The following is a 24,730-nucleotide window of genomic DNA, read 5'->3' on the forward strand; positions in this document are numbered from 1 at the left end:
CTGTTTGAGATGAACTGGATGTTTTAAGGTTAATTGTACTAGGCCACTTCACTTTCTGGAAGCATTTACTTTAGCTGCTCTCATCTGTGTTCCAGAAAGGCACTTGAGGTTTTTTTCCAGCTCAGAACATCAAGCGTATTACAGACTTGTTTACATTTTGAAATCAGTTTCAAAGAAAGTAAATTTCTAGGAACATTAGCCAAGTCTGCTGGGAATGAAGAGCTAACTCCAACCAGTACAGAATATTAAAGCAGCAGTAGATCACATTTGGGAAGTCTCAGTTTTTCAATGTTTCTGGAACAGCTGCAGCCAACGTGAACATAAATTGCAATCTTACAAATGCCTCAAAATCTAGGTGCATTTTTATCAGAAAGTCAATACATTAAAGTAGAAAAAGACAAGTAACTGTAGATTACTCAAAATGCGTAATGACAAACCTTTTTTTCTTTCTACATTGCTCTTTTGCAAGAGAGTCTTCTGAAGAAAAAGTTCATCTTCTTTCAGAAAACCTAGGGATGCCAAGCAGCAACCCACATCTAGAATCACAGCATCTGAATAGTCTATCAGCACTGACTAAACTAATTCCAAATGCTTTTCATCATTTTGTCCAACAAAAACTAGTCTTGTATTTAGAAAAAAAGGGAAGAAGTCAGTACACCTGCTTCCACTCTCATCTCTGACATACTTGCTCTGACTCTAAATAAGCCCCTGATTCCTTTTTCCAACCTTGACAAGAGGAATCACCATTCCCTCAAACTGGAATCATACAAAGCAGTTCATTGTAAAATGCTCTGAAGTCTTTGGAACATTTGTTGAGGAATTTTCTCATACAAAACGAGAAAATAGAAAGCTATTAGCAGTTATCATTAACTTCTCTTTTGCTTCAAACTGCAATGCATCAAACCATACTCTAAGACTCCAGTTTATCAAACTGAGAATTCTGCCAACTGAGGATCACTTCACTTACAGGATGACGATGATATGCAAAGGAATAACACAGCTAAAAGCAGGGAATCTGTCTCTTCTCCAGTGACAAGAAGAAAGCTTAGCTAGTGGATATCCACCCAAACATAAAAGAAATAGAAGTCCCACAAAATTAGTGGCTCAAATACGCAATATACACTGCAGATAAACAGTAGCTTATGATAGTATGTAATGCTCAGCTCATGACAGACATTCAGTCATCACAGAACTAACAGAAACTGTTTTCTGGATTCCCTTGGAAGCAAAGTCCTTTCAAATGAAACCCTTCCCTTCAGAACCAGAGTTTATTATTTGTCCTATCATACTAGTCCTTACCTCTCCAGGTAGGAAAGCAGAATCTCACTACATGTGAGTCTATCACTGCTGAAGTCAAAGTAAAGACTGCACTGCAGTTATCTGACCACCCCCGCTGGACAACTGGAGAAGTGGACAGGGTCAGAGGGCCTGCAAAGGAAGACCGTGCATGCATACACCGAGGTTCAGCAAAAACAAGGCTGTCTTTAAACAGTTTACCCAGTCTCTTCTGCCAGCAATCCACTCCACGAAGGCAGGCTCTGACTACTACCTGTAGGTAATGTTATAAATTTAATCTTTAGTTTCTGAGAAACGTCGACAAATTGACAATAGAGTTAAAATTACAAACCCTACATTAAATATGCTCTCAGCATAATTTAAAATTATGTTTAAGACGACTTAAGGACTGAACTATTTATCAAACTCCCAAACTTCATCTGGACTTCTAAATCTCTCCAAATTAATCCCTTAATATTTAGTTCCTATAAAATTTTGATATTTAAAACCATTATTAGTGTTATTTTGAAACTAATTTGTATAATCTAGATTTGTATAATCTAAAATCAAGTGCTTGATTTGATAGTCTTTCACAGTTATATTTTTACTGAAAATACAGAATGTTTACAATAATTTACAGTAAATATTTGGACTGTCACATTCACGTATTTTCTGCAACAGTTGTACAAATACACTGCAGTATACCTACTGCATTCAAATTATCTGTTCCAGTCTCTTCTCTAGATATCTGCTCTACAATCCACTAGACGTTTTACAGATCACCAAGACTTTTTTTTTTCCTCTTAGCCCAACATGCAACTTTGTTCACAACAAGATTATATAACTTATCTTGATTCTTTCATAATTTGCATTCACAATTTGGAAAGGGAGATTCTTCAAAACAATATGATTTAGGAATATGAAAAACAATCAACATTAAATACCATTTCTAACTGCTGTTGGAACTACAGATTACAGACTGCACTCTGTTCTCCTCAAATAGCATTACTTGTTTTTTTTTCTTGACTGGTATTTTTGACTAATAATAATCAAACAAATTACTTGGTTAAAGTCATAGTAAGGAGTGGACTGCCTTTTTGCAAGTCAGATGAATTTTTTTTTATTATTATTATTAAATCAGCAGAGTAGATTAGAGGTTTCACAAGGAGATTTTCCCAATCTGGTCAAAAGTCATATCTAATTTGTATTGCAGAAGTCATGTTTTGCATAATGCTGGTATCAAGCTGTCCAGCCACATTTCGTACCGATTTTCCCTCATAACCAAACATCTTTCAATATCCCACTCATGCAAGCTTCAGTTCAAAACATCTGGAATAGTTCATCAGTTCAGTTTCTCACACTTTGCATTACTGTTTTTGGCCAGCCTGACTGAGAATACAATCTCCATTTTGAGAATATATTCAGAAAGCAAATCAGTTTTAGTACACATCTTTTTCACAATTTAAATATTGCCAAGAAACTATTCCTATACTCATTCTCTTGACTAGTGATCTTTGCTGACCTGCTAAACAGAGCAGAGTGCTCAGAAAGGAAGATTAGTAGACCAACAAACTTCTGATCTAACATTCAGGAATAAAGCTGACCTAGCAAGCTATTTTAAATTGTTTCTTGAAACAGTAAAAAGCTTTCAAAAATTTACATTTACGTACAGTTTATAAAATTATTGCAGCTGAAGTTGTTCTGGCCCACACTTCTACTTGTCCTAGAAAAACATACAAACTAGAAAACAAATGTATGTTCTGTTGAAATAATCATGGAACATGGCTTTTCCCTGTATGTCTCGCTTTATTGTTCTAAGTTTTCTTGAGAGAAAAATGGTTTTGTTCTTCCTTATTCTGAGTCTAGGTTTTCTCTGCAAGATGAAGTGAAAGATAGCAAAGGCAAATAGAAACAATTTTACAATTCTGGAAGTTAACAGGTAAGCCTTCTGGAAAGAGATTAAGCAGCAATATATTTGCCAAAACTTGCTGTGTTTTAATCCCAGACTTCCAGTAGTTGTCTCAGGGGAAGCAAAGTTCCAACCCAAATCACAGGCTCAGCACAGTAGTTCCATTTAAAAGATATTAATTGAAAAAGAAGTCAAAACATTCATGGTTACTTCTGACAGTTGTTACTAGAACTCTAAAGAATTGGCAGAAACATACCCTAGAGATTTCTTTTTGGTTAGGAAGTCCTCATTTAGAAAAAGTTAAAGTCTGCAACCAGCTTTTAATGAGCTGCCAAAGCAGATACAGTGGCAAATAAATAGTTACTACACTTTTGCTCCAAGTTTGTAAATTCTGTTTAGTTACAGTTTATGATCTGAGTCCCAAGAGCACAAGTTAGACAGACAGTTTGTGTGCTGCTATTAACTGATTAATCTTCTAATGTTAACTTGTGCTGTATTTGCTATAATTTCTTCATTAGGAGTATAATCCTCATTTTCTGAAACATTAACTATATTTGGCAAAAGTTCTAATGATTTAATGAAAAAGTAAGGGCTCACTTTTCTTTGAAGTTATTTCTCATTGTATTACATGACACTCATTTTGCTTTTGAGTGCGCCACAGCAGCAGCTTCTAACATGAAAGGACTAAGTATTCTGTTAGTTCCAACTAAATGTTAAGTCTCAGGGTAAATGTCAGTTGACATCTGCCTGCAGGATTCAAATACCATGTATGCTGCCAATTATTCACATAAAAGCGCAATCAGCCATGGAAAACATACCACAACAGCAGCATCAGTCCCTTTCTGGTATGCAAAATGCCATACTTTAATATATATGGTAGGTATGAATCTGACCAAGTAGTCAAACAGACTGACCAGCTACACAACACAAAGGAAAGGCAAAACTGTTCTTAGCGCAGTAAACACCATCTAGCACACTCACACACTTGAAGACTTTCTAAATCAGTTTTGAAATACAAACTATTTTATCTAGCTCTTTACTTCTATAGGTCAGACAAACTAACTGGCCCTCCCCAGCCTTCAACTCCTACTCTAGTATCGTTCTTAGCAGGCCACTCTGGTGGTGGATGGTCTTCCGGTAACCACCAAGTGCCAGGTGGTATTTCAAAACCTTTACGTTTTCTAAAAGATGTTTTTTTTGTTGTTTGTTTAAAACTATTTTTATCATTCTGGGAGAAAAGAACAGCAACATTTTCTCGACAGTATGTTTTCATGTGACGATTCCCACTCAGGAAGGACAAATACCAACAAATACAGAGGCCTTAGTCAAAGAGCTGAGGAAAAAAATAAAGATACTGAGGCATCCTCACTTAAAAGAGGATGGTCCAGAAAAGGCTGCGATGAGAGTATGGAGGCAATCAAAGCAGTGAGACACCAAGCTCAGAGCACACGCCAGAATGCTTGAAGCAACCACCTCAAGAAACACAGGCAACTCCACTAGATCAGCAGGAGTCTTTGGGTAAATCTAACAAGAATACTTGATTCATGTTAGTAATAACAGCAGAAGCTGCTGTAGGTATTTTATCTGTTCTGCACCAACAAGTTAAGACAAGAAACAATTTCTGTTCAGATACTGTTTCTCCAGTTACAAGCCAGAAACTAGTTATCTCTAAATAACTGTTCAAATAGCAAACTTCAGGCTCCATACAGTAAAGGCATTAATTCATTCTACTAAAATATCTCTCTCCAAGATACATTACAGGCGTTCATTCTGGTACCTGACATTTTAAAGAGGTTTTGAATTAAATTATTTGCTGAAACAGGCACTGTGAAAAGGTTAGCTCTATTCAACACACACTTGGGATCATGAACCGTACAAAACTGTAAATTCATGGCCTAAATATAGCACATTCCAAATGACTTACTGATACCTTCATACTCCGAGTATTTTGTCCAAGGATTGCAAGGCATTTCACATTGTTAAGGTTGTTTTAGACACTCGTTGCTTTTGAGAAACAGTGGATTACATTTCCCCAATTCATGTGATGAGATCCAAGATTCTCTGATCATCTTTGCAGGATCAATGATATCCTGTAGTATTACCACAGGACAAAAGCTGCACATACGTATTTTCTTTCCATATCATTTTAGTGTTATGGGAGTTTATTCCGGAATCAAAGAATACCAAACTCTTGCACAAGAGGGTAAGTAATGTCGCAACAGCTTATGTCTTGCTATCTATTATGTTCTAATTTTTTTAAACATTTCACTTCATGAAAACATTAATTTCACCTTCAGAGGTGAATTGCATATATTTATTTTTCGAAGCCCTACTACTGCAAAACACTTTCTCACAGATGGAAACTTCATATTTCAGTGTCTCCACAAAAGTCTTTAGTCTTAGAACCACCGCTCTCCACATCCTGTTTTGTGCAGCACTTCCGAGATGGCACAAACAGCAAGGATACACTCTGCTCACACAAAATGCTTAACTGCAGATCAAACCTGCTAGCACTGCATGTAACCACCTTACAAAAATCAAGGACAATTATTGTGCTGGCATCAGTCCAAGAGATTTTAGTGTCAACCAATGCGTATACAACATTAATGGCTTACCAATTCATTTGGGGATGTCTCTGGATAAATGGGTATTTCTAGTAAATTATCTCAGTTGAGGCCATACATACTAGAAGTAATCCATCAAAATGGTGTTCATAAGGAGTTCAAGCAACAGCAGTGTAGGTTTTTAAAGGTCCGTGTATTATCAGCAGCACGGCTCACACTTTCTCCTTAGATTTAATTAAAAGTCTTAATGGCATACATGTTTTTATTACATGGACTTGTGCAACTGATCGCAGATCATGCGGTAAGATGACAAACAAATGAACAGGTATGAAGAAGGAATATGCAAAACTACCTTAAATGAAAATAACTCAAAATGACGCCTTCTGCAACATGTAAAACATTAACTACTCATCCATTCTCAAACTTAAATGGTATTTTCCAATTTGCTATGTAGGCATACAGCTTTAATCTCAAAGTACTGCTGTTAAGTACAAGTAATTTCACTTATCACTACAAAAGATGTAAAAATATTTATTCTTCATTACAATTCAATTACACTTTTTTCACAAGGTTTTGCCACTTGCAATGCACACCAACTTTTTCCTCTGAAATGTTAGTACAACAATTAGTTTGGGGATTATTCAGCTAAATGGTCTGCAGTATATCTAAAATATGGGCCTTTTCTTATTTCAAACTAAGATTAAAAAAAAAAATCAGACCAACACAACTATAAAAATAAAACAGACTGCCAGTCACACTGAGAACTCCCTACTGTGACAGATTCCAATGGCTCCAGCATAGAGAGGAGAAAAATAGTTTCTGTAGCTTAAAAATTGCTTAAATTCCCAAAGTCTTATCTACTGTACTATATCTGTGTTTGCAATACTATGGCAAACAAAAAGGGCAGTACATGTTAGAACATGAAATCCTAAAGAAAATTAGTAGGTGTACCAGACTACCAGACACATGAATGTCTTGCATAGCATTCGTTCTTGCTGGGTTATAAATTAATGTAATCATACAAGTTAACGATGTACAGTATTTCACAAACATAGCCCTATATAGAAAAGAAAAGGCTTATTTGTGCAAGCGTCACATTCTCTAGATCACATTTGCAAAGCAATTTCTCCTGCTCAAGAGCATCACACTGCAAGCTTTATCTTTGCTATGAACATATTTGAAATTTATCCAAGGTATGAGACACCTTTTTCCTTCTCTTTGCTGCAACTGTTCTTTTTATTTAAGCGTAGCATTCAATGACAAGCAGGAACATCCCCTTCTCAAACTGAGAACACAGGACTAATCACTCAAGAAGTCTTGAGACTAACTGCACTTTCACCTGTGGCAGAACATATATACAAAAGTTGTATTTCTAAATAACTTTTATGTAAAGAAATCAGACAAGTGTAGTACCCTGTCCTCTCCTCCCTAATGGATGCTCAGCACACAAATTGAAAGGAGAAAGAGCACCTTCAAAGCTTAGAGTTAAATGATGTACAATGTTAAATCATCAAAACACAACATACTAAGTCAACTGCCTTCAGGTTAAACTGCAAAGCTTAACAAGTAGTCCTCACATATAAACAACTGTAAATGATACATCAGAAAGTCAGCTGCTTACTCACACACCAACACTCTCAGTCAGCAACTGCAGTTTCTCTTAAGATGTCTGGACATACTAAATTTAGGATGCTGAGACATTATTTCTATTTAGCATCCTTCAGGAAAGCTTCATCTCTTCAAGAAGCGCAAGAGGTTATACTTTCCTCTCACAGCAGCTAATATTATTCAAAATTTAGAGTTTTGAAGTCAAGACACAGAAGGGAGAGTCTACACATCCAAACAGGAACTTTTGATGCACAGCCCATTACAACATGAACACTATTAATTGTATCAAGAGTCAACAGAAGTTAGTACATGTCCTGTAGTGCTATATACAATAAAATCTGAGTCTACTTGGTGTATATCCTGTGAACAGATTTCCATATCTAAACACCTATGCATATGCTGAAAATCTTTTAGTACGCAAGCATGCAAAGACAGAAAATGCTGAAGAATGTTGAAACGTCCATTTTACATTGTTTTAACTATGCAGTGCCTCAATGGTTGATCTTAATAATTTTATCCATAAATGTGACTCTGTATTTAAGATTAGAGTTAAGCCCAGGAGATAAGTGTATAGTTCTTATACAAGCAGAAGGAATGACTGCATAACTTACATCATCTTGTATTTAGCTTGACTCAACACTAACAGGCCTTAGGATATTAAAAAAAAAAATCAACTTCCTACCAAGTAGGATATGCTATCCTAAATAGGTAATAACTAATAGGAAAATAACTCTTTCACCTTATCAGTCAGAATCCTAGGAATAAAAAGTAAATAAATAATAGGAGGAAGAAAACTTGAAGCAATTTAATACTGACTTCTACTTTAACAGATCCAAACGATCTGCACAACCTTTAGTCTATCCTTTCTGTTTAACACAGATAAGTAACAGCAACATGTGTGTGACCACATTCTTCTGCTTCCTTCAGTTCTTTCTCACGATGACATAGAGCTATACATTTCTTTGCTACAGATATCTCAAAGATTACGCTCCTTTTCTACATGGAGTATTTATGATGTCTTCTTAATGTCACTTGCTTTGGATCAACTCCTACTAGTAAGTTTTCCTTCAGGTATATTCACTTGTTATCCACAAACATCCACTTCCCTATCAAATTACAGGGCCAAGGAAACAATGCTATATCAGGAGGAGAATAGCTACTGCCACTGATACAGCGCCCAGCCCAGCCAGCTGATGCTTTTCCTCTGGAGATAGGACCAGACTACACAAACAGCCTCTGCAGAGATTCTCAGGCTTTCATTCGCCCCTGCTGCCTGGAAGCAAACTGGACTCCTCACAGCTTTCTATCGCAACCGTGCATCTGCTTATTAAGACCAGGCAATATAAAATAAGTGCATAATGTGCTGAGGATGAGAGAACATCCCTATGCTGCTGCTAAGGAACTGTATTTCTTTTTCTTAATACCAAATCACTTATACCAACAAAATACCATTAAAAATTGCTACTTGCCCTATATAAAATTTATTTATGAAAATATAATGCATAATGTTCAGAAAAGCATCAGGATATAATTTACCTGGACATCATAGAGAGCTACAATGTTCTCATGCTGAAGTTCCTGTAAAACAAAATATCTGTATTATGGAAATAGCCCATTATTATGATTATTTAAATTGATATGTCAGGTGACAATGAAAGAGAATCAAATTTTACAGAGAAAGATAGTACCCTTTTTTGTTTTGCCATCTGATGGAATTTGAAGGAAGTCTCAGCTATTTAGACAATAATAGGAAGAACAGGGAATGAGACAATATCTTTAGAGAAATCATAAGAGGCTTGATTGCAAAATTTGTTTTCAACATCTTGTTATAGGAAGTTCTACAGCACAAGATCCATTAATGAGTACCAAAAACTAACTAAATTTAATTTTACAGTCTCTCACAACTTCTTGCTTAGGGGAGAAATCAATCACTATTTTCAAGTCAATCTTCCCATTTTACATTAAATGGAAATACCAAACAACACTAAAACAAAACTTGTAGGACAATTCACATGATTATTTGCAACTGCTTAAAATAAAAGTGTCTCTACTGAGTACCTCTGCTGAGGATATAATATATACACTAGAATGTAAAATAGTGATGTCTCTCAAGAAGTTGGAAAATATGTAAAGACAGTAACACTAGAAATTACGTAAGACGAAACGGAGTGATTTTCAGTGAGCAGAGAGCATCCACAGAGGCATTTTGTGGAAAACAGTACAGAAGAACTAAATGATGCTCTGTTTTATTTCTTTGTTAGACCCACGCTACACATTTTAAGTCAATTAACACAAGTCAGAAATGGGAAGACTGCTTTAGGAATCAAATTCAGCGTGCCAATTTTAGTTTTCAAGCCACCTTTGGACAGAAAAGATAAAGACCAAAAATTGATGTTTCAGCCTCTGCTATGACTTTTGATACACATATTGCTTGGGAAAGGCACCAGATTAAACATCCTGAAAGACAAAGTCTTCTAAGTGTACAATAGGTAAGACATAGAAACTGGCTCTGTTTTCCACTGAAACTACAAAAATATGGCTTTAACCTGTTCTGAAACTATTTCCAGAATGGAAAAAAATAGCTGTGTCCTTTCCTTGGTCTTTTCAGTTCTGGATGTCTTCCGGAATGAAGAAGCGAAAGGTGGGATAGCATTTACTGTGATATTACCCATGACCCAGAATGAACTAAGTCAAAAGTCTCTTTTCCTTTTAAAAGAAAGCAGTTTTAGAAACCACTGCAAATTAACATACCTTCAAGATTTTTATTTCTTTCCCAAGCAGAATTTGTGACTTTGACAAGTTCTTTTTGTTAATACTCTTTATGGCTACTTCCCAATCAGTTTTCTGCAAATAAAAATAAAAGTATTGTTAGTTTTGCACATTTTAACTTTATCCACTAACACCTAGCTAGTAAAGCAGTAGAGGAAATGCAGCAAAATCATCCCTGCTCTGCCTGCTTCTGATTACTCCTAGATCACATGACACCACCAAGAACTCTGTTCCATCCCTCAGCAGTTCAAATCTATCTAAATCCAAACACACAGCATTCCCATTGACTCTAAAGCCTTAAAAAAATTAAAACATAAATAATCACACATATACCACTTCAGTAGCTGTGCTGTTTGCTTTTTATTTCCTTGTGAAGTATTAATGTACTTTTACTCTTCTTCAGAGACTTCCTAGCTTCAGCTTTCGCACATCCTTCCATGCTTGTACTGAAAACAGCACAGGAAAACATCTGTTTAAAAATAGCTCGTCTATTTATTTGCGAGGTGGAAGCATCTCCACTGGCCTTTAAAGTTTCTAACGTTTTCATTTTTCTTAAAACAAAACAAAACCAAACCCGTGTACTGCATGCCTCCAAGCCACGGGCACTTTCCCCGTGCTCTAAAAGGATAAATTCGCAGAGCGGTTTTCCGGAAAGCAGAGCGCTTTTAGACACCACAGCACCCAAATAAACTCGCACAGCCCGGAGAAACCCATCATGTAACTACCAACACCCGGGGCGACGAGGCAAGGCGGGCCAGGAAAGGAGATAACCTCCGAATTTAAGAAATCTTCAGCCAATCCTAAAGCACGTAATTTGGTTTATTTATGCATGTATGTATTTATTTATTTGGGGGGTTCCCTCACCCCCCTCTCCCCGAGATCCCTCGTTATCCGGCGGGATAAACACGACCCCGCTGCCAAACAAAGGGCCGCGGAGCCGCCGGCGCAGGTGGGAAGGGCCTGGCGGCTCTAAAATAAAATAATTAATAATAACGAGGAAAATAATAATAATAATAATAAGAGGGTTTGTCGAGGCGGCAGGCTCGGCCCCGGCAGCAGCGGCCTGACCTCCCCCCCCCCCCCCCACACACACACGCCGGGCAGCTCCCCCCCCCCCCCCCCGCAGCACCCAAATCACAAGAAAGCCCCCCAGAAGAGCCGCCCCCCCCCCCCCCCCGCGGGGTTGTGTAACCCGCCCCGCGCAGTTTTACCTTGCGGTGGCGACCTTTGAAGACCACGGCGAAGGCTCCGTGCCCGATGAGGTCCTTCTTGCTGTACTCAAAGTCCCCCACCGCCTCCATCACCCCCTCAGCCGGGCATGAAGCCCCGGGAAGGGCGGGCGGACAAAGAGGCTCCTCCCGGCAGCTAGAGCCGCCTCACGGCAGCCGGCGGCGGGGCGGCAGCCTGCCCCTCTCCCCGCTGCCCCCGGCGGCGGGGGCAGCTGCTCTCATAGCGCGGGGGCGGCCGCCGACCCCCGGGCCGCCGGGGCTGCTGCAGGGCGTCTCCGAGGCGAGGGGCTCCGTCTGGCATGGGGAGGGCAGGGCGGAGGTGGCGGGGAAGCCTCTCGGGGCCGGTGCGGCATGGGCGCCCCCTCCCCCCCACCTCAGCGGGGAAGGGCGCTCGGCGCCCCGCCGCGGCCCGCGCCCATGGCCCCGCGGCGCCCCTCAGGCACCGAACCCCGGAGCATCCAGCAGGGCGGGGGAGCGGCGGCCGGGGGGAGGCTGCTGCTGCGGCTGTCGTCGCCGGCCCCCTCCCCCGCCCCGCGGGATGGGAGGGAGGGAGGGTGTAGATCGGGGTGGGGGGGAGGAGAGCAAAGCGCCGCTCTCCAGCCGCTGCGCTGCGACGCGCCCGCCGCTACCCCCAGCGCCGACTGCCCGCGCCGCCGCCGCGCCTGCCGCCTTTTATAGGCCGCAGCGCGCAGGCCGCAGCGCCCGGCTGCTTCCGCCGGCGGCCAAAGAGTGCGTCACCCCGGTTAACCCGGCGGAGGCGCGAGGCGGGGCCGCTCCGCCGCTATCGCCGCGCGCGGGCCGGGCCGGGCCCCGCCGGCAGCGCCTGAGGCGCCGGGGCCGCCGCCAAGGGGCCGGCGGGGCGGAGCGGGGCGGGGCGGGGCGGAGCTGGGATCAGCCCGGCCCGGCCCGCGGCCTGCCCCGGTCGGGGCCCCGCTTACCCGGCTCCGGGAGCCGCCAGAGCCACTCCCGCTCCCCGAGGGCCACCAGGCCTCCGGAGCCGTTCCCGGGAGTCAGCGAGGCCTCCGGAGCCGTTCCCGCTGCCCAGGGGGCCTCCGGAGCCATCCCCACTCCTGGAAGGCACCGGGGCCTCCGGAGCCGTTTGGGCTCCCTGGGCCGCGCAGCAGGCCGCGCAGGAGGAACGCCATGAAGGGAGAGGCGACGGCGGAACGTGCGTGCACGCTGCTGGAGGAGCTGCCGCGGGAAGGCTCCCGCGCCCGACCCGGAGGCACCGCGGGGGTTTTGCTGCTCTGCTTGCGGCGCCGGCGGATCAAAGTAGTGACCGAGCAGGGAGTTAGGCAGCTGCTTCTCTGCTTCACTTATCTCCGTTGATTTTCTGTAATCCAAAGCCAAATACTAATAGCTTTGTGTGCCGCGTCAAAACCATCACAGCTAAAGGCTGCTTCAAAGGCAACACACCTGGACAAAGGAGAAGGTGTTTCAGCAAGATGTTAGCAGTTCTACGCAGGGCATTTTAAGCTCTGTCCTAAGAAATCTATTTTGTATCAGAAAACCAAAGGGCTTATAAAAAAGAAAAAACCACACACATAGCCCTGACATAATATACAAAGCTGAGAAAGCAAAGCTGACCAATTAATTTCAGTGGCTTAAAAGAACACTGCAGAAAGAATAAATGAAATGTAAAAATATTTCCAGTTAATCATAAATTAAGATGGTGCAAGCTCTTTCCAACATGTATTCACAGTGCCTCTTTAAAACCATGAAAAAGCCCCAAAGTCTTAATGTGTTAAATATTCCAATACAGAAAATATTTTCCCCCGAGAGAACTGGCTGCTTATTCCTATCCGTTGACTTTCACATTCAGTGTTAATCCTCTCAGCATTGGCACGTATTCTTAACCCAAAGCCTGTGCCACAAGCTGCATTTTAGGGAAGCTAAAAAGCACACAGAGAGAAAGCCACTTCAGGAATTTCTAAGCCACCCGTTCTGCATTACAGTTCAAAAATAAGACCCGCTTCCCTTCGGCAGCGGCGTGCCTGATGTCCTTTTGTCCTCGCAGTGGCGACGGAGCCCTCGAGCAGGTTTATTTCAGCGCAGCAAGGACAAAACAGCAAGGAGCAGCAGGAAGGTTTGCCTGGAATAACCAAGCACGTTGCTGTAGTGCTGGCATCCCAACCTCCAAATACATGACAAAGTACTGTGCGCTGTTTTTCTTCCTCATATCACACAGTGGAATAGCTGCAGCCCACTTATACGGACACCAGTGACCTGCGGCTCAGCAAGGGCCACCGATTTTGTGGTCAGGGAGAAGAAAGCCAGGGGTGACAGCGCTGAGGACGCATTTGTTGCTCCTGCCACACGATGGTGGTTCAGTCAAATTAGGTTCTCAGTCGTAAGCCAGGACTCAGGATCGCAGGAGCTACAGTTCTGGGAAGAGATTAGCACCTTCTCGGTTGTTCGTCTAAGTACACAGGGGAAGTATCCTTTCATCTGGCAGCAGCTCCTTGGGACACCGACGTTAGCACTCGAGTTTCCAGAACATCTTTTGTCCCTGAGAACACTATTGGTCTTTACAAACGCTTTGCTACTAGGCCACCAAATTGCAGTTGTTTCTGAGGCAGAAACTGCACCTGAATGGTGTCCAGGCTGACCTAATGAGACTGGTTTTCCTAACGCTCATGCAGAGTGGCTAAGACGCTGATTTTCTTTCTGTTCATCAAAAAACCTTTTTTTTCCCCCTAAACTCTCCCCAGGCAATAAGCCACAAAGAAGTTAGATTGCTGGGACAGCTGGAAAATACTCGGGAGATCAGACGAGTTGGGTAGATGAGCCCGTGGGTCCAAGGAGTCTGGCTCCAGGCAGCACCGCTCCGAAGCCCGTTAGCATCCCTTCTGCAAGGCTGAGCAGAGCTGCCTCCTGCAGCCCTGGGAGCATGTTAAGGCCCTGCTTGTCTAGATGTAACCCAAAGGGACAGGAGCGTGTCACCCATGCCACCGCAGCCCCCTCACTGTACGGGGCAGCCTATTTCACTCTGGATGCTCTCGCTGTTCTCTTTTCTACGTTATTTCCAAGAAGGTAATCAAGATAGCTAAGCTTTACTCAGAGCACTGGCATACCCCCCAGTCCTGATCATCACTGTCCTCATATCGCTCTAGAGAAGCATTTGTAACAACAAAATTACTGGTGGCATAACTCAAGGTATCACAGCTTTAACAGGCAGAAGAGTCAGAGTGTGGTTCAGGAAGAGCACCATGTAAGCTGGATGTGCTTAAAATTCTTCTTCCATTACCAGTGAAAAGTAATGGCTATGTGGCAGGCATACCTGTGCAATACTCATAATGTTGGCTAAGTTGGGTAATACTGGACTAAAACAGCACCACATACCAAGATTTGTAGCACGTCTTTTGAAAAGTCTGAATATTTCAGTATGCTTCCAGTATGTTTTTTTGGAAGGTTAGAAGTAGTTACTGGAAAAGGTACCAGGCAAACTGAATACTCAAGCTTACTGTCTAGATTTGTATTTTAATAAAAAGTAGTAATGCCTCGCACATTAATAAAACCTTCCATCCAGAGCTGCAGATGCAATTCTATTAACTAATTAAAGTTCACGTCACTAGGAGAGCAAGGGAGATCAAGTGCTAATTTTTGCTTCCTGCTAAAAAGGCAGCCACCTCCAAAGTGAAACACAGCAGCGGTCTCCCAGCGCCCCAGAGCAGCGAGCAGACTGCAGAATGAGGCCCAGGCAGCGCTGCATGCATCCAAGTACGGCTGGGAGGAGTGGCAGGGGATTGCTGAGGAATACAGATGGAAAGGAGCCAGAACTTCATATGCATGAAGGCTGGTACTGTATGAATGATAAAAATAGTAGCAGCTGCTTAGATAGGAAAATACAATTTGGTCTATGCGCAAAGTCATCACATAGTGGGGCTCAAAAATCTGCCCACTATCAGGTCAAGGAAAGAATAAGGCCGGGACAGCTTGTTTTGGTGCAAACTTACTTCCTGGCCATCTGTTTGTTCAAGAATTTGCATTTTGCTTTGGAAAAGCTTTGTGGTCCAGTCTCAGGAAGTTGAGTTTTAATCAGTTTCTATTCATTCCCAAGTTCTACAGAAGCAGAGTCTGAAGGGACCATAACAGCTTACCTAGGTGAGGAGCACGGCCGGGGCATGGCAGCTGCTTTGCTTTGGAAATCAGTGGAGAAGCAAATGTTCTGCACGTACGCGCGCACCCACGTTTGCAGGAGCCAAAGCAGCCCCTGCAAACAGGCTCGCTCCCTCTGGCTCTGCAGTCTGGCCGTCCCTACGATGAAACGTGCTGCAGGCTAACGGGGCATGGCAACCTGGGCGGCCCTTCGGGAGACGAAACGGAGACCAGCCCCTCTCCCAGTGGAAAAAGCCAGTTGCCAGCATGCCGCTCCCTGCCAAGAGCACGGCCGCCTGAGGGGCACAGGTACCAGCTACAGCTTTAAACCGCTCTCCGCCACAAGCTTTTGTTTATGCGAAGTTTATGCAAATGGGCACAACATGGCCTTCACAGTCCCCAAAACCCACCTGAACAAAAAAGCAGCTACAGGATATGGAGTTCTTCCCAAAAGATCTCACAAAGATAGAGCCAGCTGACCCAGCTGGTGGAAAAAGACACTAATAGCAACAGAAGGGACAATAATTTGTGTTCTCAGTCACATCAAAGACGTAACCCTTTGTTCCAGTCTTTTGCTCACATGACTTTGAAGAGCAGAAAAGCAAAGAGCCATTAACATCATTACTGCAACATCCCCTCTTCATGCTCCAGAGCAATCCTGCTAGCAGGAACAAAGTCCTAAAATGTTATCTTTTGCAGCTAGGAAACATCCAAGAACTAAACACCCGGTTTGAGTTGAATTAACCACAGAGCATCAACCACAGTATGACGGCTATGGAGAATGTTTTGGCCCTCATGTTAACTTGCTGCAACTAAACCTGAGAATAAAATCTATATTCCTTATTAATCACATTTAAATTTCCACTGCTTTCTAACTGTCCTGGAAGTAAACACTAAACCCTAGTCTATTGCTTCATGACTGTTGGAAGCTTGTATTGACTAAATAAAATAAAATAATAAACAGGGCTTACAGCAAGCTTACAAATATTAAAAGCACTGTTTTAACCACGAGCAATGAAGTTTTGCTATTTGCCACGATGGGATCTTAGAGGCAGCCCCAGCCTTGCTGTTGACACAAACCCAGGCCAGGGGACACACAACACCCAAAACACCTGCTCCATCCTTCCCACTTCCCATCCCTCCCTTCCTTCCTTTCCCCGATGGAAGGGAAATGGAGAGTCCCTGCGCAGAGACACAAACGCTGTCATTTCCCCAGCTCCAAAAAGCACTGAGACCTGAAAACCCAGTGCAGCTCTGGCAGTACAAAGTCCATGCCTGTTGCCCCCAGCCCTGAGTGCATGAACAAAGCAGGGCTCTTTCGTCCCCGTGGATGTGGAGGATCACCAACTGACTGAAATGCCCCTCAGCACAGCCTGTAACGAACGGGATGAGTGTAAAGGCAAAATACTGCTGGAGTAACGAGAAGTCCCCAGGCCTTCTTCTCAGCAGCTCTTCGCCGCAGGCACGCAGCTGGGTGGCAGTCTGCAATGCTACGATGTTCTGTGTTTTCCCCTTCCTCTCTCCCCTCTGAAGGTCACACAAGGATATCCCTTTCTGCTCCCACAAAAGCCTTCCTCCCTGCAGGATCATTCCTAAGGCAAAAAGCATGAGCCGCCCCCACCCTCTGCTTTTCCCTTTAAAGGAGGCAGGCTACGGCAAGGCAGAAATTTCAATAAAAAGCAGCTTGAGATGGAGGCAGATGAGATATCCCTGCTGTAACATTCAGAGGAAATCATCCTGCAAAGCACAGCTCTTCGTAAAAACTGGAATTAAAAATTCCTTAAATAAATATAAGGAAAGAATCCATGAGGGGAGAGCAGCTGATGGGTCCAAGGAGACGTGGTCAGGATGGCCTTTGTTATCCATCGCCTCCCAGATCTCCCCAGACGGATGGAGCCGAAGGCTGGGCCAGTTGAAGACTGGTGGCTTCTGGTCACTGCTCCTACCTACGCCATCTGTGAACAGAAAGAGTCATGAGTCCCCACGGTCCAGCGCCAGCACTGCCACGCAGCCCAGCACACACCATGGGGGAGCAGCACAGTGGGAGCTGCAGGACCAGGCCCCTTGGTCAGCCCTAACTAAATTCCCATGAGCCTGTGGCTGTCTGTCTATCTGCATGACCGGGAGGGGAGGCAGAGCAAGGCGAGAAAGGAAGGTCTGACCTGCTGCACGACTGTTCTTCCCCTCTCCAGCCCAGTGCAAGAGGGCCAAACAGCAGAGCCCAACCGTACCACTGGCTGCGCAGTTGGAGGGACTCAGCTTTCTAATCATCTACCAGGGGACAGCAACGGTTCCTGCACTGAGGGAGGCCTCCAGGGTGCAATTTGGCCCAGCATCGAGCTCTCCGCAAGGACAGATCATGCCCTTACGGTCAAGGCCTCCACAAGAAAACTGAGGCTTTGAAGGACACACATGTTGCGACATCCCACTTTTCCAGGGACAGACCATGGGATACTCACATCCGTAAACACTTATCTTTCCCTCCACTTGCTACCCTCTGTCCATCCGGGCTCCAGTCTGTTGCAAACACCTAGTATTAGAGGAAGACCCAGTTAGTTCTGCTGTCACAGGAAGAGTCACTCCTGCCTCTCTTAAGCAGCTCAGCTCGCCCGGACGTCTCACCTCGTCTGCATGGCCGGGGAGATCAATGGCCAGTTTCTTTGTCTTGGCGTCCCAGACCTTCAGCGTGCTGTCACTGCTCCCACTCACCAGCAAACGGCTGTCTGCTGACCAAGCGATTTGATACACCGCTGAGACATGCCCTCTCAGCGATGTGAGGTACCTGGAGTGAGGGAGGCATCAAGAAGCTGCTACATGAACAGGCAGCTGGGTGTCTTCCAACCTGTCCTTGCCCTGCCTTCATGTTTCTTCTCTGGCTCCTAGCAAACAAGGTTATGGGATGCCCGGCACACCCCGAGCCAGCATGCATGCTTTGTAGGCAATCAACTGCTGATGATTCTGTCTGTCTAGAAACCCTCTGAGATGAGCTCACAGCCTTCAAGACAAGACCTTCACATCAACCCCCCCCACTGAGAAACCCTTATCAATCAGGCAACACTGCAGCCTTACAGTACAGATTCTTCCTTCCTTTCTCTACATGAGCAAACACATGCCTGGACTCCTGCAGGATTTAGAAAAGCCACTAAATCACTGATTACTAATTACAGCTGCAGAACGAAGGAAGGACTGCTGCTCCAGAGAGCTCGGTGATACTCCCGTAGGAGGTTAAAGCCTGGATTACAGAGGCATCTAAACACCAACAGCACTCCTTGCAACTGCAAGAAAGAACGTGCATCATCCAAAACAACGTGTTGTCTTGCACAGGCACTGTTTAAACTGGGTCAGTCTACAGTACCCATCTGTAACAGGACAAAAAAACTCACTTTCCTGTCCTACCATCCCAGAGCTTTATGGACTTGTCAAAGGAAGCACTGGCTATTATGCGAGTGTCTGGTGAGAAGAGGACTTGGTTGATCAACGCCTGGTGGCCTGTCATTCTCTCCAGCGGCTTCTTGTCTTCTGCTGGCCTCCAGAGAAACAACGTGAAATCATCTGACCCCGAGACGAGCCTTTCTGGCCCCTGGCCCTGAGAAAGGGATGAAAGAGCTTAAGTCTTGTACAAGCCAGGCTTGGAGAGCTCTTATAAGCATACCCAGTGTTGGGGTCAACAGCCAACTGCACACATTTAGTGCTTCCATCAGTAAAATAAAATGCAAAGTTCCCTGTGCGGACTTACCCTGACTTGGTCATACCTCTGCTGTGCTTTTTCCTTCAGTTCTGCCACTGGAAGAGGGAAAGGAATAGGGGGAAGAGGAACCATTTGAAATCCTTAGGTGAAAGGAAACTTTACAATACCATGATGCCACCTCTACTCCAGGGTCTGTGGACCAAGTAGATGTATTTGTGATTGCTCACTCTCTTCCCCTTTGCTGAAGGCCACACCAGTGGCAAAAGCCCTTGAGCACAGGTGGCCTTCTCAACCCCTGCACTGCAGGACTCTGTGCATGGGCAGGGAGGACTGTGGCTGTCAGCATGGCCAACACTGGCCCAGGGGCTGCTTCCAGCTGTCAGGATGGTTTTGGCTCCTGGCAATGCTAAGGGGAGTCACCAGGTCTCCTCACTGCACCCCAAAGCTCTTGTCCTTCCCATTGCCTCCCCCGCCTACAATGCGGGTAGTGCACTCACGGGAGCCGCTCACGTCCTGTGGGTTGATGGAGGCTTCGGCGGGTTCGAAGGCCCCGGTGCGGAGAACATAGTCGGTGCTAAGAGCCATGGTGTTCACCCAGTGAGCGTGGCCCTGCAGTGTGCGGCAGAGGACCCCCTGGAAACCAAACCACCCACTTAGAGAGGGATGGATATGGCAGAGCCAGACTGCACGGGACCTGCCAAACCCATCGTGCTAGTGGGACCACCCCAAAACTTTCCAAGCCCTCTTAGCTGAGCAGCAGGACTGCAGTCATGCTGGCTGGGAAGAGGTGACACTGCTGAACCACTGGGACAGGTTTCCAGTAAAGCCCTGCAAGCCATCCACCAGCACAGGTGACTCCAAGGGTATTTCCAGCTTTTAAGTCTACTTTATGCTTTTAGGGATGAAAACATTTGCTTCCACAACAGCTACTCCCTTCAAATGGTGTTTAACAAGAGGCTCCAAGGGGGTTAGAGGATATAGCACCCAGGCTGCAGCTATATTTTCTAGGGCATGATCTGTGCTGGGGTAAGTGGACAGGGAGAGAAAACGCAGCTGCCCCAGGGCAGCGTGAGCAGCCCCCTCCGCCGGCAGCCCCAGGGTTGCCTGCTCATCCATCTCACTCACGTCCTGGCTCCTCCAGACTTTGATGGTTCTGTCCTGGGAGGAGGAGTAGAGCAGGCCGTCTCCCCCCCACTTCACGCACGTCACCGACTGTGTGTGGCCTGTGAGGATTTTGTCACATCTGCCCATGAGCGTGTCCCAGATGCGGATGCTGCCGTCCTTGGAGGCACTCGCCAGGTAGCGGCACTCAGGGCTTCTGGGTGGAGAGAAGACCACACGCGGTCACAGGCCATGCACAGCTCCTCCACGAGATCTTCCCCACGCCAGCCCCCGAGGATTTAAGGGTCCAGAAGTCAATACAAGACAACCTGCTCTTTTGGCTTAAGATCAGAGAGGCCTGGCAGGGTCACGGAGATCCACTGCCCTGCAGCGTCGCTGCTCCCAGGAGTGAGGTTCCCGCTGCACCAGCTTGTGTCTCCCCTCAGCTGGTCGCAGGCAGGTGACAGCAAGGAATAACATGGTGGAGACAAAACCATCCTCAGAAGAAAAGCAAAGCCGAGCGGCTCAGAGCGGCGCCAGGCCAGCCAGGAGGCTCATTAACGCCTGGCACCACGACCCGCCACGCTGCCAGCGCGCGAGCAGTGCCGGGGCGAGGAAGGACACGGCTCCTGCTTTGTGCAGGGGCCAAGCAGGGCGTGCAGCTGGCTGGCGACACCGCAGTGAGCACTGGCAGGGGCATCTCCCTCCTCTCCACTTCCTGATCCTCCCTTGTAATCAGCTTTTGCTAACCAAGTTAACTGCTTGCAATAGCTGGAGTCTCCTACTGGGGAATTCAATTTGCAGGCTCTGCTCCGAAGGGGCCCTTCCTTATTTCTGCAACGTCCTGGATTATTAGCTACAACTTTCCCCTTCCGCCCACCTCTCCCAGGCAGAGCTTTAGCTGATCAAAGGGATAAGGAGATTGCATCGTTAATCAGCCCTCATGATAAATAAAACAGATGACAGAGGCAACCAGGATGCAGGAGGCCGGAGGGGGAGCGTTTGGCAGGGGCCGAGCTCCGGCACCACGCGGACAGGCTTTCCTGCTCCCAGCTCAGCGCCGGGGAGGAGCGCGGCTAACATTTGTCCAGCTCTGCGCAAACATTAACCATTTTCCATAGGCAGGTATTCCTTTACAGACAGAGAGGGAAACTGAGGCACGGACCAACAGCGAGTTCCCAAGCACAACCACGACTGTGGGGAGAAGCTGGGACTGCAGTGCCTGAGCTAGGTGCATTTCTCCTGGCCCTCTTGGCGGCTGTCCTCCCTCTGCACGCGCGCCGTAACATGGGAGAGGCCCGCAGCACCAGCGCCCTTAACGCCGAGCTGGTCTTTTCCTTAAAAGCAAAGAGGGAATCGTAGGCTGGGCCGTCACTTACATGTGGAGCGGTTCCCAGCACAGCCACGTGATCCATTTGGAGTGGCCGGTGAGCACTCGGCCGATCTGATTCCCCGTGGCTGGATCCCAGAGAAAGATCTGACCAAGAGAGGAAGCGAGGGGGTCACGTCAGGCCGCTCGTCGCTTGAATCCCAGGGACAGTCAAGCTCAATTTAGAAAGGAGAGGTGTCCCCAGCCCCACGGTGCCAGCGTTTAAATTGGCAGAAGCAGGGATGAGACAGGGAGGGCTGGATTCCTTTCCAGGTCCCTGCAGCAATCAGCTGACATCTCAAAAGCACGAGACCGGACCGCCTTCCGCTCTGCCTAAGATGCTGCTGTGACAAAAATATCCGTCTCGTCTCAAAACTGACCCAGGTCTCCAAAAAGCCAGCCCGAGCCTCGGACACCTCGTGCCAGAGCTTGGGAACGTCTGCAGAGCGTGACAAAAGCCAGAGCGCGCTAAATGCTCCTTATTGTCGGGTTCTGCGGGTGGGACACGTGCTGGTTTTCTGATGTTTTTTCTCCCTCTGTATAAACGTTCATCCAAAGGGCCAAGGCATCAGGCATCTGCTGCCAGAGAACCCGGGAAGCGGAGGACGAGCAGCACCCCAGCTTAAAGCCGAACGCCACCAGAGCGGGCCGGAGCCACGCCGGGGCCTTGTATCACAGCGGCTCCGCAGGGACCGAGCGCAGGGCAGAGCGCCCGCAGCCCGGCAGCCCGCTCGGAGGTCGGAGCACCCACCGCAGCTCAGCGAGGCGCTGCCTCTCTTTCAACCGCCCGCGAGCGCTCCCGCCGCCGCGGGCGTTTCCGTACGTGCTCCGGGCACACGCAGCTCGCCCGGCAGCCGGGACACGGCCCGCGCGCCGGCCCGCGCGCCGGGCACTTGGGCCGCCTCCGCGCGGGAGCCCCAGCCCTGCCCGCGCCGGGGAAGAGGCTGCACGCCTGGGTCACGCGAGCAGCGGCCCCGGCTTGGCCCTTCCTCGCTCCAGACCCCTCCCTCGCGACGAGCCCGTCTGCCAGGGACCATGGCCAAAGCCTGCACTCTCTCCCGTGCAGAGGGAAAAGCGGCCGCAGCGAGACGGCGAGGCTCAGCACCGGCACGAGGCCCTTCGAGAGGCTGCTTCAAAGGCCGCGTGGCAAAGGCAGGGTCCTCCCCGGCGCGGCTGCCTCCCCGATGGGCTCGAAAGCGCCGCTCCGCGAAAGGCCACTCGCGACCACCGCGACACGGCCGTGCGCGCGCGGCTGCTCGGGGCCGCAGGAGATCCTGCTCTGAACAGCGGGGCGCATCCTCCCACCCCGGCTGCCAGAAAGCCGCGCCAGCAGGTTTGGCCCCGCGGCAAGGGAAGGTGGGGCCGACACGTACCTGGCCGTTCTTGCAGCCCGACGCCAGCTTCTTGCCGTCAGGCGACCAGGCGATGCTGAGCACCCAGTGCCGGTGGCCTGGCGGAGAGAGTACGAGCAGGCGTGAGGCGAGAGCTGCGTCCGCCTGTCCCCGGCACCCCGGGTACGTCGCAACCCTTCAGCAGGACCCAGGAGGGAGGAAACCACCACGCTCCTCCTGGCCAGCCCCTGCTTCTCTGCTTCGCTGGTGAGACAGAGCTGCTCCTCTCCCCCAGCCGTGCTCCCAGTCCTCACGGCTCACCCGGCACCCAAGGTTTTGATCTGTTCACCCCACCCCCCCAAGCAGGCAGTGGGGCAGGAGCTGCCCCCCCGGGGACACCCCGCACCCACCTTTGGCCGTGAACTGCGGCGTCTCCGTGCTGAGGTCCCAGAAGCGGACGGTGGTGTCTCCGGAGCCACTCGCCAGGTACCTGGACAGGGAGAAGGGGCCTGGCTCAGCGCGGTGCCTTCAGACGGGGCCGCGGCTGCCGCTGGCGCCCACCGTGCCCCCCGCCCCCAGCCAGACCCTCTTACTTTCCCGTGGGGCTGAAGGCCACGGAGATGACGGCCTCGGTGTGCCCCTCCAGGGAGCTGGTGCAGCGCGTCACCGCCCGCACCCTGAACACCGCCTGCGGCTGGTAGATGATGTCGAGCACCTTCTCGGTCTCCAGGGCCTGCCCCGCCAAGGTCTTCTCCAGCGACGCGACGATCTCGGCATCGTGGACGTAGAAGGCCAAAGGCACCGGCTCATCCTGCGGGAGAGGCGGCAGGAGCCCAGCGCGGGGATCTCGGGGCTGCTGCCGCGGCGCTGGCCGGGCCCGCGGCGGGGGGCGGCCCGAGGGCCCTCACCTGCTGCAGGAGGGCGTTGCAGACCAGCTGCAGCTTCTCCGGGGTGATGCCGATGGGGACGTCGAAGGGGGAGCCCAGGGGCTCCCCGGCCTCGTCCCTGAACTGGATCAGGAGCCGCTCCACGTCCTCGCTCAGCGACATGATCTGCAGGACAAGGGGCTCAGGACACCCGCAGGGTCCCCACTGCTTTGGGGGGGTGCAGAAGGGGCTGGCAGCACCCCAGCCCCAGCCTGGGGACCCCCAAAGTGGGAAGGGGGGGCAAAAGGGTCCCCCAGCCCCAAGCACCCCCTCTGGGGCCAGCAGCGCCCGGGGCAGCCTGGACCCCCAGCTTGGGGAGAGCAGGAGCAGGACTTGCCCCGGGCAGGGCGATGTCGGGGGGGGGGCAAACCCCAGGCACAGGGACCCATGGGGAGGCAGGAGGAGCCACTATGGAGGGAAGCAAGCAGGGACCCCCATGTGGGGGGGGAACCCTATGGGGGAGCGGGCAGGGGCCCCAATGTTGGGGGGACCCCCTAGGGAAGCAGGCAGGGACCCCGATATGGGGGAGGGGAGGGACCCTATGGGGGAGCAGGCAGTGACCCCAATATGGGGGGGCAGGCACCCCATAGGGAAGCAGGCAGGGGCCCCTATATGGGAGGGGAGGGACCCCAATGTGGGGGGGAGGGACCCCATAGGGAAGCAGGCAGAGACCCCTATATGGGAGGAGAGGGACCCTATGGGGGAGCGGGGGGGGACCCCAATATGGGGGGCAGGCACCCCGTAGGGAAGCAGGCAGGGACCCCCATATGGGGGGCAGGCACCCCACAGCGAAGCGGGCAGACCCCCGGCCCCGGCCCCGCTCACCGCGGCCATGTGCGGGCGCGGCCCACGTGGGCCGGAAG

The 24,730-nt window shown here is 48.3% G+C and overlaps 2 protein-coding genes across 4 annotated transcripts in view; both read right to left on the minus strand.

Annotated features, from left to right (window-relative positions):
- The window catches only part of ULK2 (unc-51 like autophagy activating kinase 2), a 44,044-nt gene extending 32,063 nt beyond the window's left edge, over positions 1–11,981 (minus strand). Inside the window, exons 1-3 of one of the 2 annotated variants that reach the window (XM_062592213.1) lie at positions 11,337–11,981; positions 10,108–10,200; positions 8,893–8,934 (exon numbers count right to left, since the gene is read on the minus strand). In XM_062592213.1, the coding sequence (XP_062448197.1) occupies positions 8,893–8,934; positions 10,108–10,200; positions 11,337–11,426 (225 nt within the window). In that variant the 5' untranslated portion in view covers positions 11,427–11,981. Of the gene's footprint in view, positions 1–8,892; positions 8,935–10,107; positions 10,201–11,336 lie in introns of those variants that run through there. The other variant, XM_062592214.1, reaches the window with a different exon arrangement.
- A 2,848-nt stretch (positions 11,982–14,829) lies between these two features.
- Positions 14,830–24,718, minus strand: NLE1 (notchless homolog 1). Of its 2 annotated transcripts, XM_062592636.1 has the most exons (13): positions 24,693–24,718; positions 23,850–23,993; positions 23,535–23,752; positions 23,352–23,431; positions 22,984–23,060; positions 21,621–21,718; positions 20,266–20,458; positions 19,638–19,773; positions 19,189–19,235; positions 18,836–19,038; positions 18,075–18,234; positions 17,912–17,982; positions 14,830–17,407 (listed from the first exon to the last, which is right to left on the minus strand). In XM_062592636.1, exons 1-13 carry the CDS (start codon positions 24,699–24,701, stop codon positions 17,395–17,397), a joined length of 1,449 nt encoding a protein of 482 aa, XP_062448620.1. In that variant the 5' UTR covers positions 24,702–24,718; the 3' UTR covers positions 14,830–17,394. The 2 variants fall into 2 exon arrangements, with proteins under 2 accessions (XP_062448620.1, XP_062448621.1); XM_062592637.1 differs by lacking the exons at positions 21,621–21,718; positions 22,984–23,060; positions 23,352–23,431; ... (1 more) ...; positions 23,850–23,993; positions 24,693–24,718 and adding an exon at positions 20,571–20,651.
- Positions 24,719–24,730: the final 12 nt, after the last annotated feature.

Source organism: Rhea pennata, chromosome 20, assembly GCF_028389875.1.
Source record: "Rhea pennata isolate bPtePen1 chromosome 20, bPtePen1.pri, whole genome shotgun sequence".
Taxonomy (NCBI): Eukaryota; Metazoa; Chordata; class Aves; order Rheiformes; family Rheidae; genus Rhea; species Rhea pennata.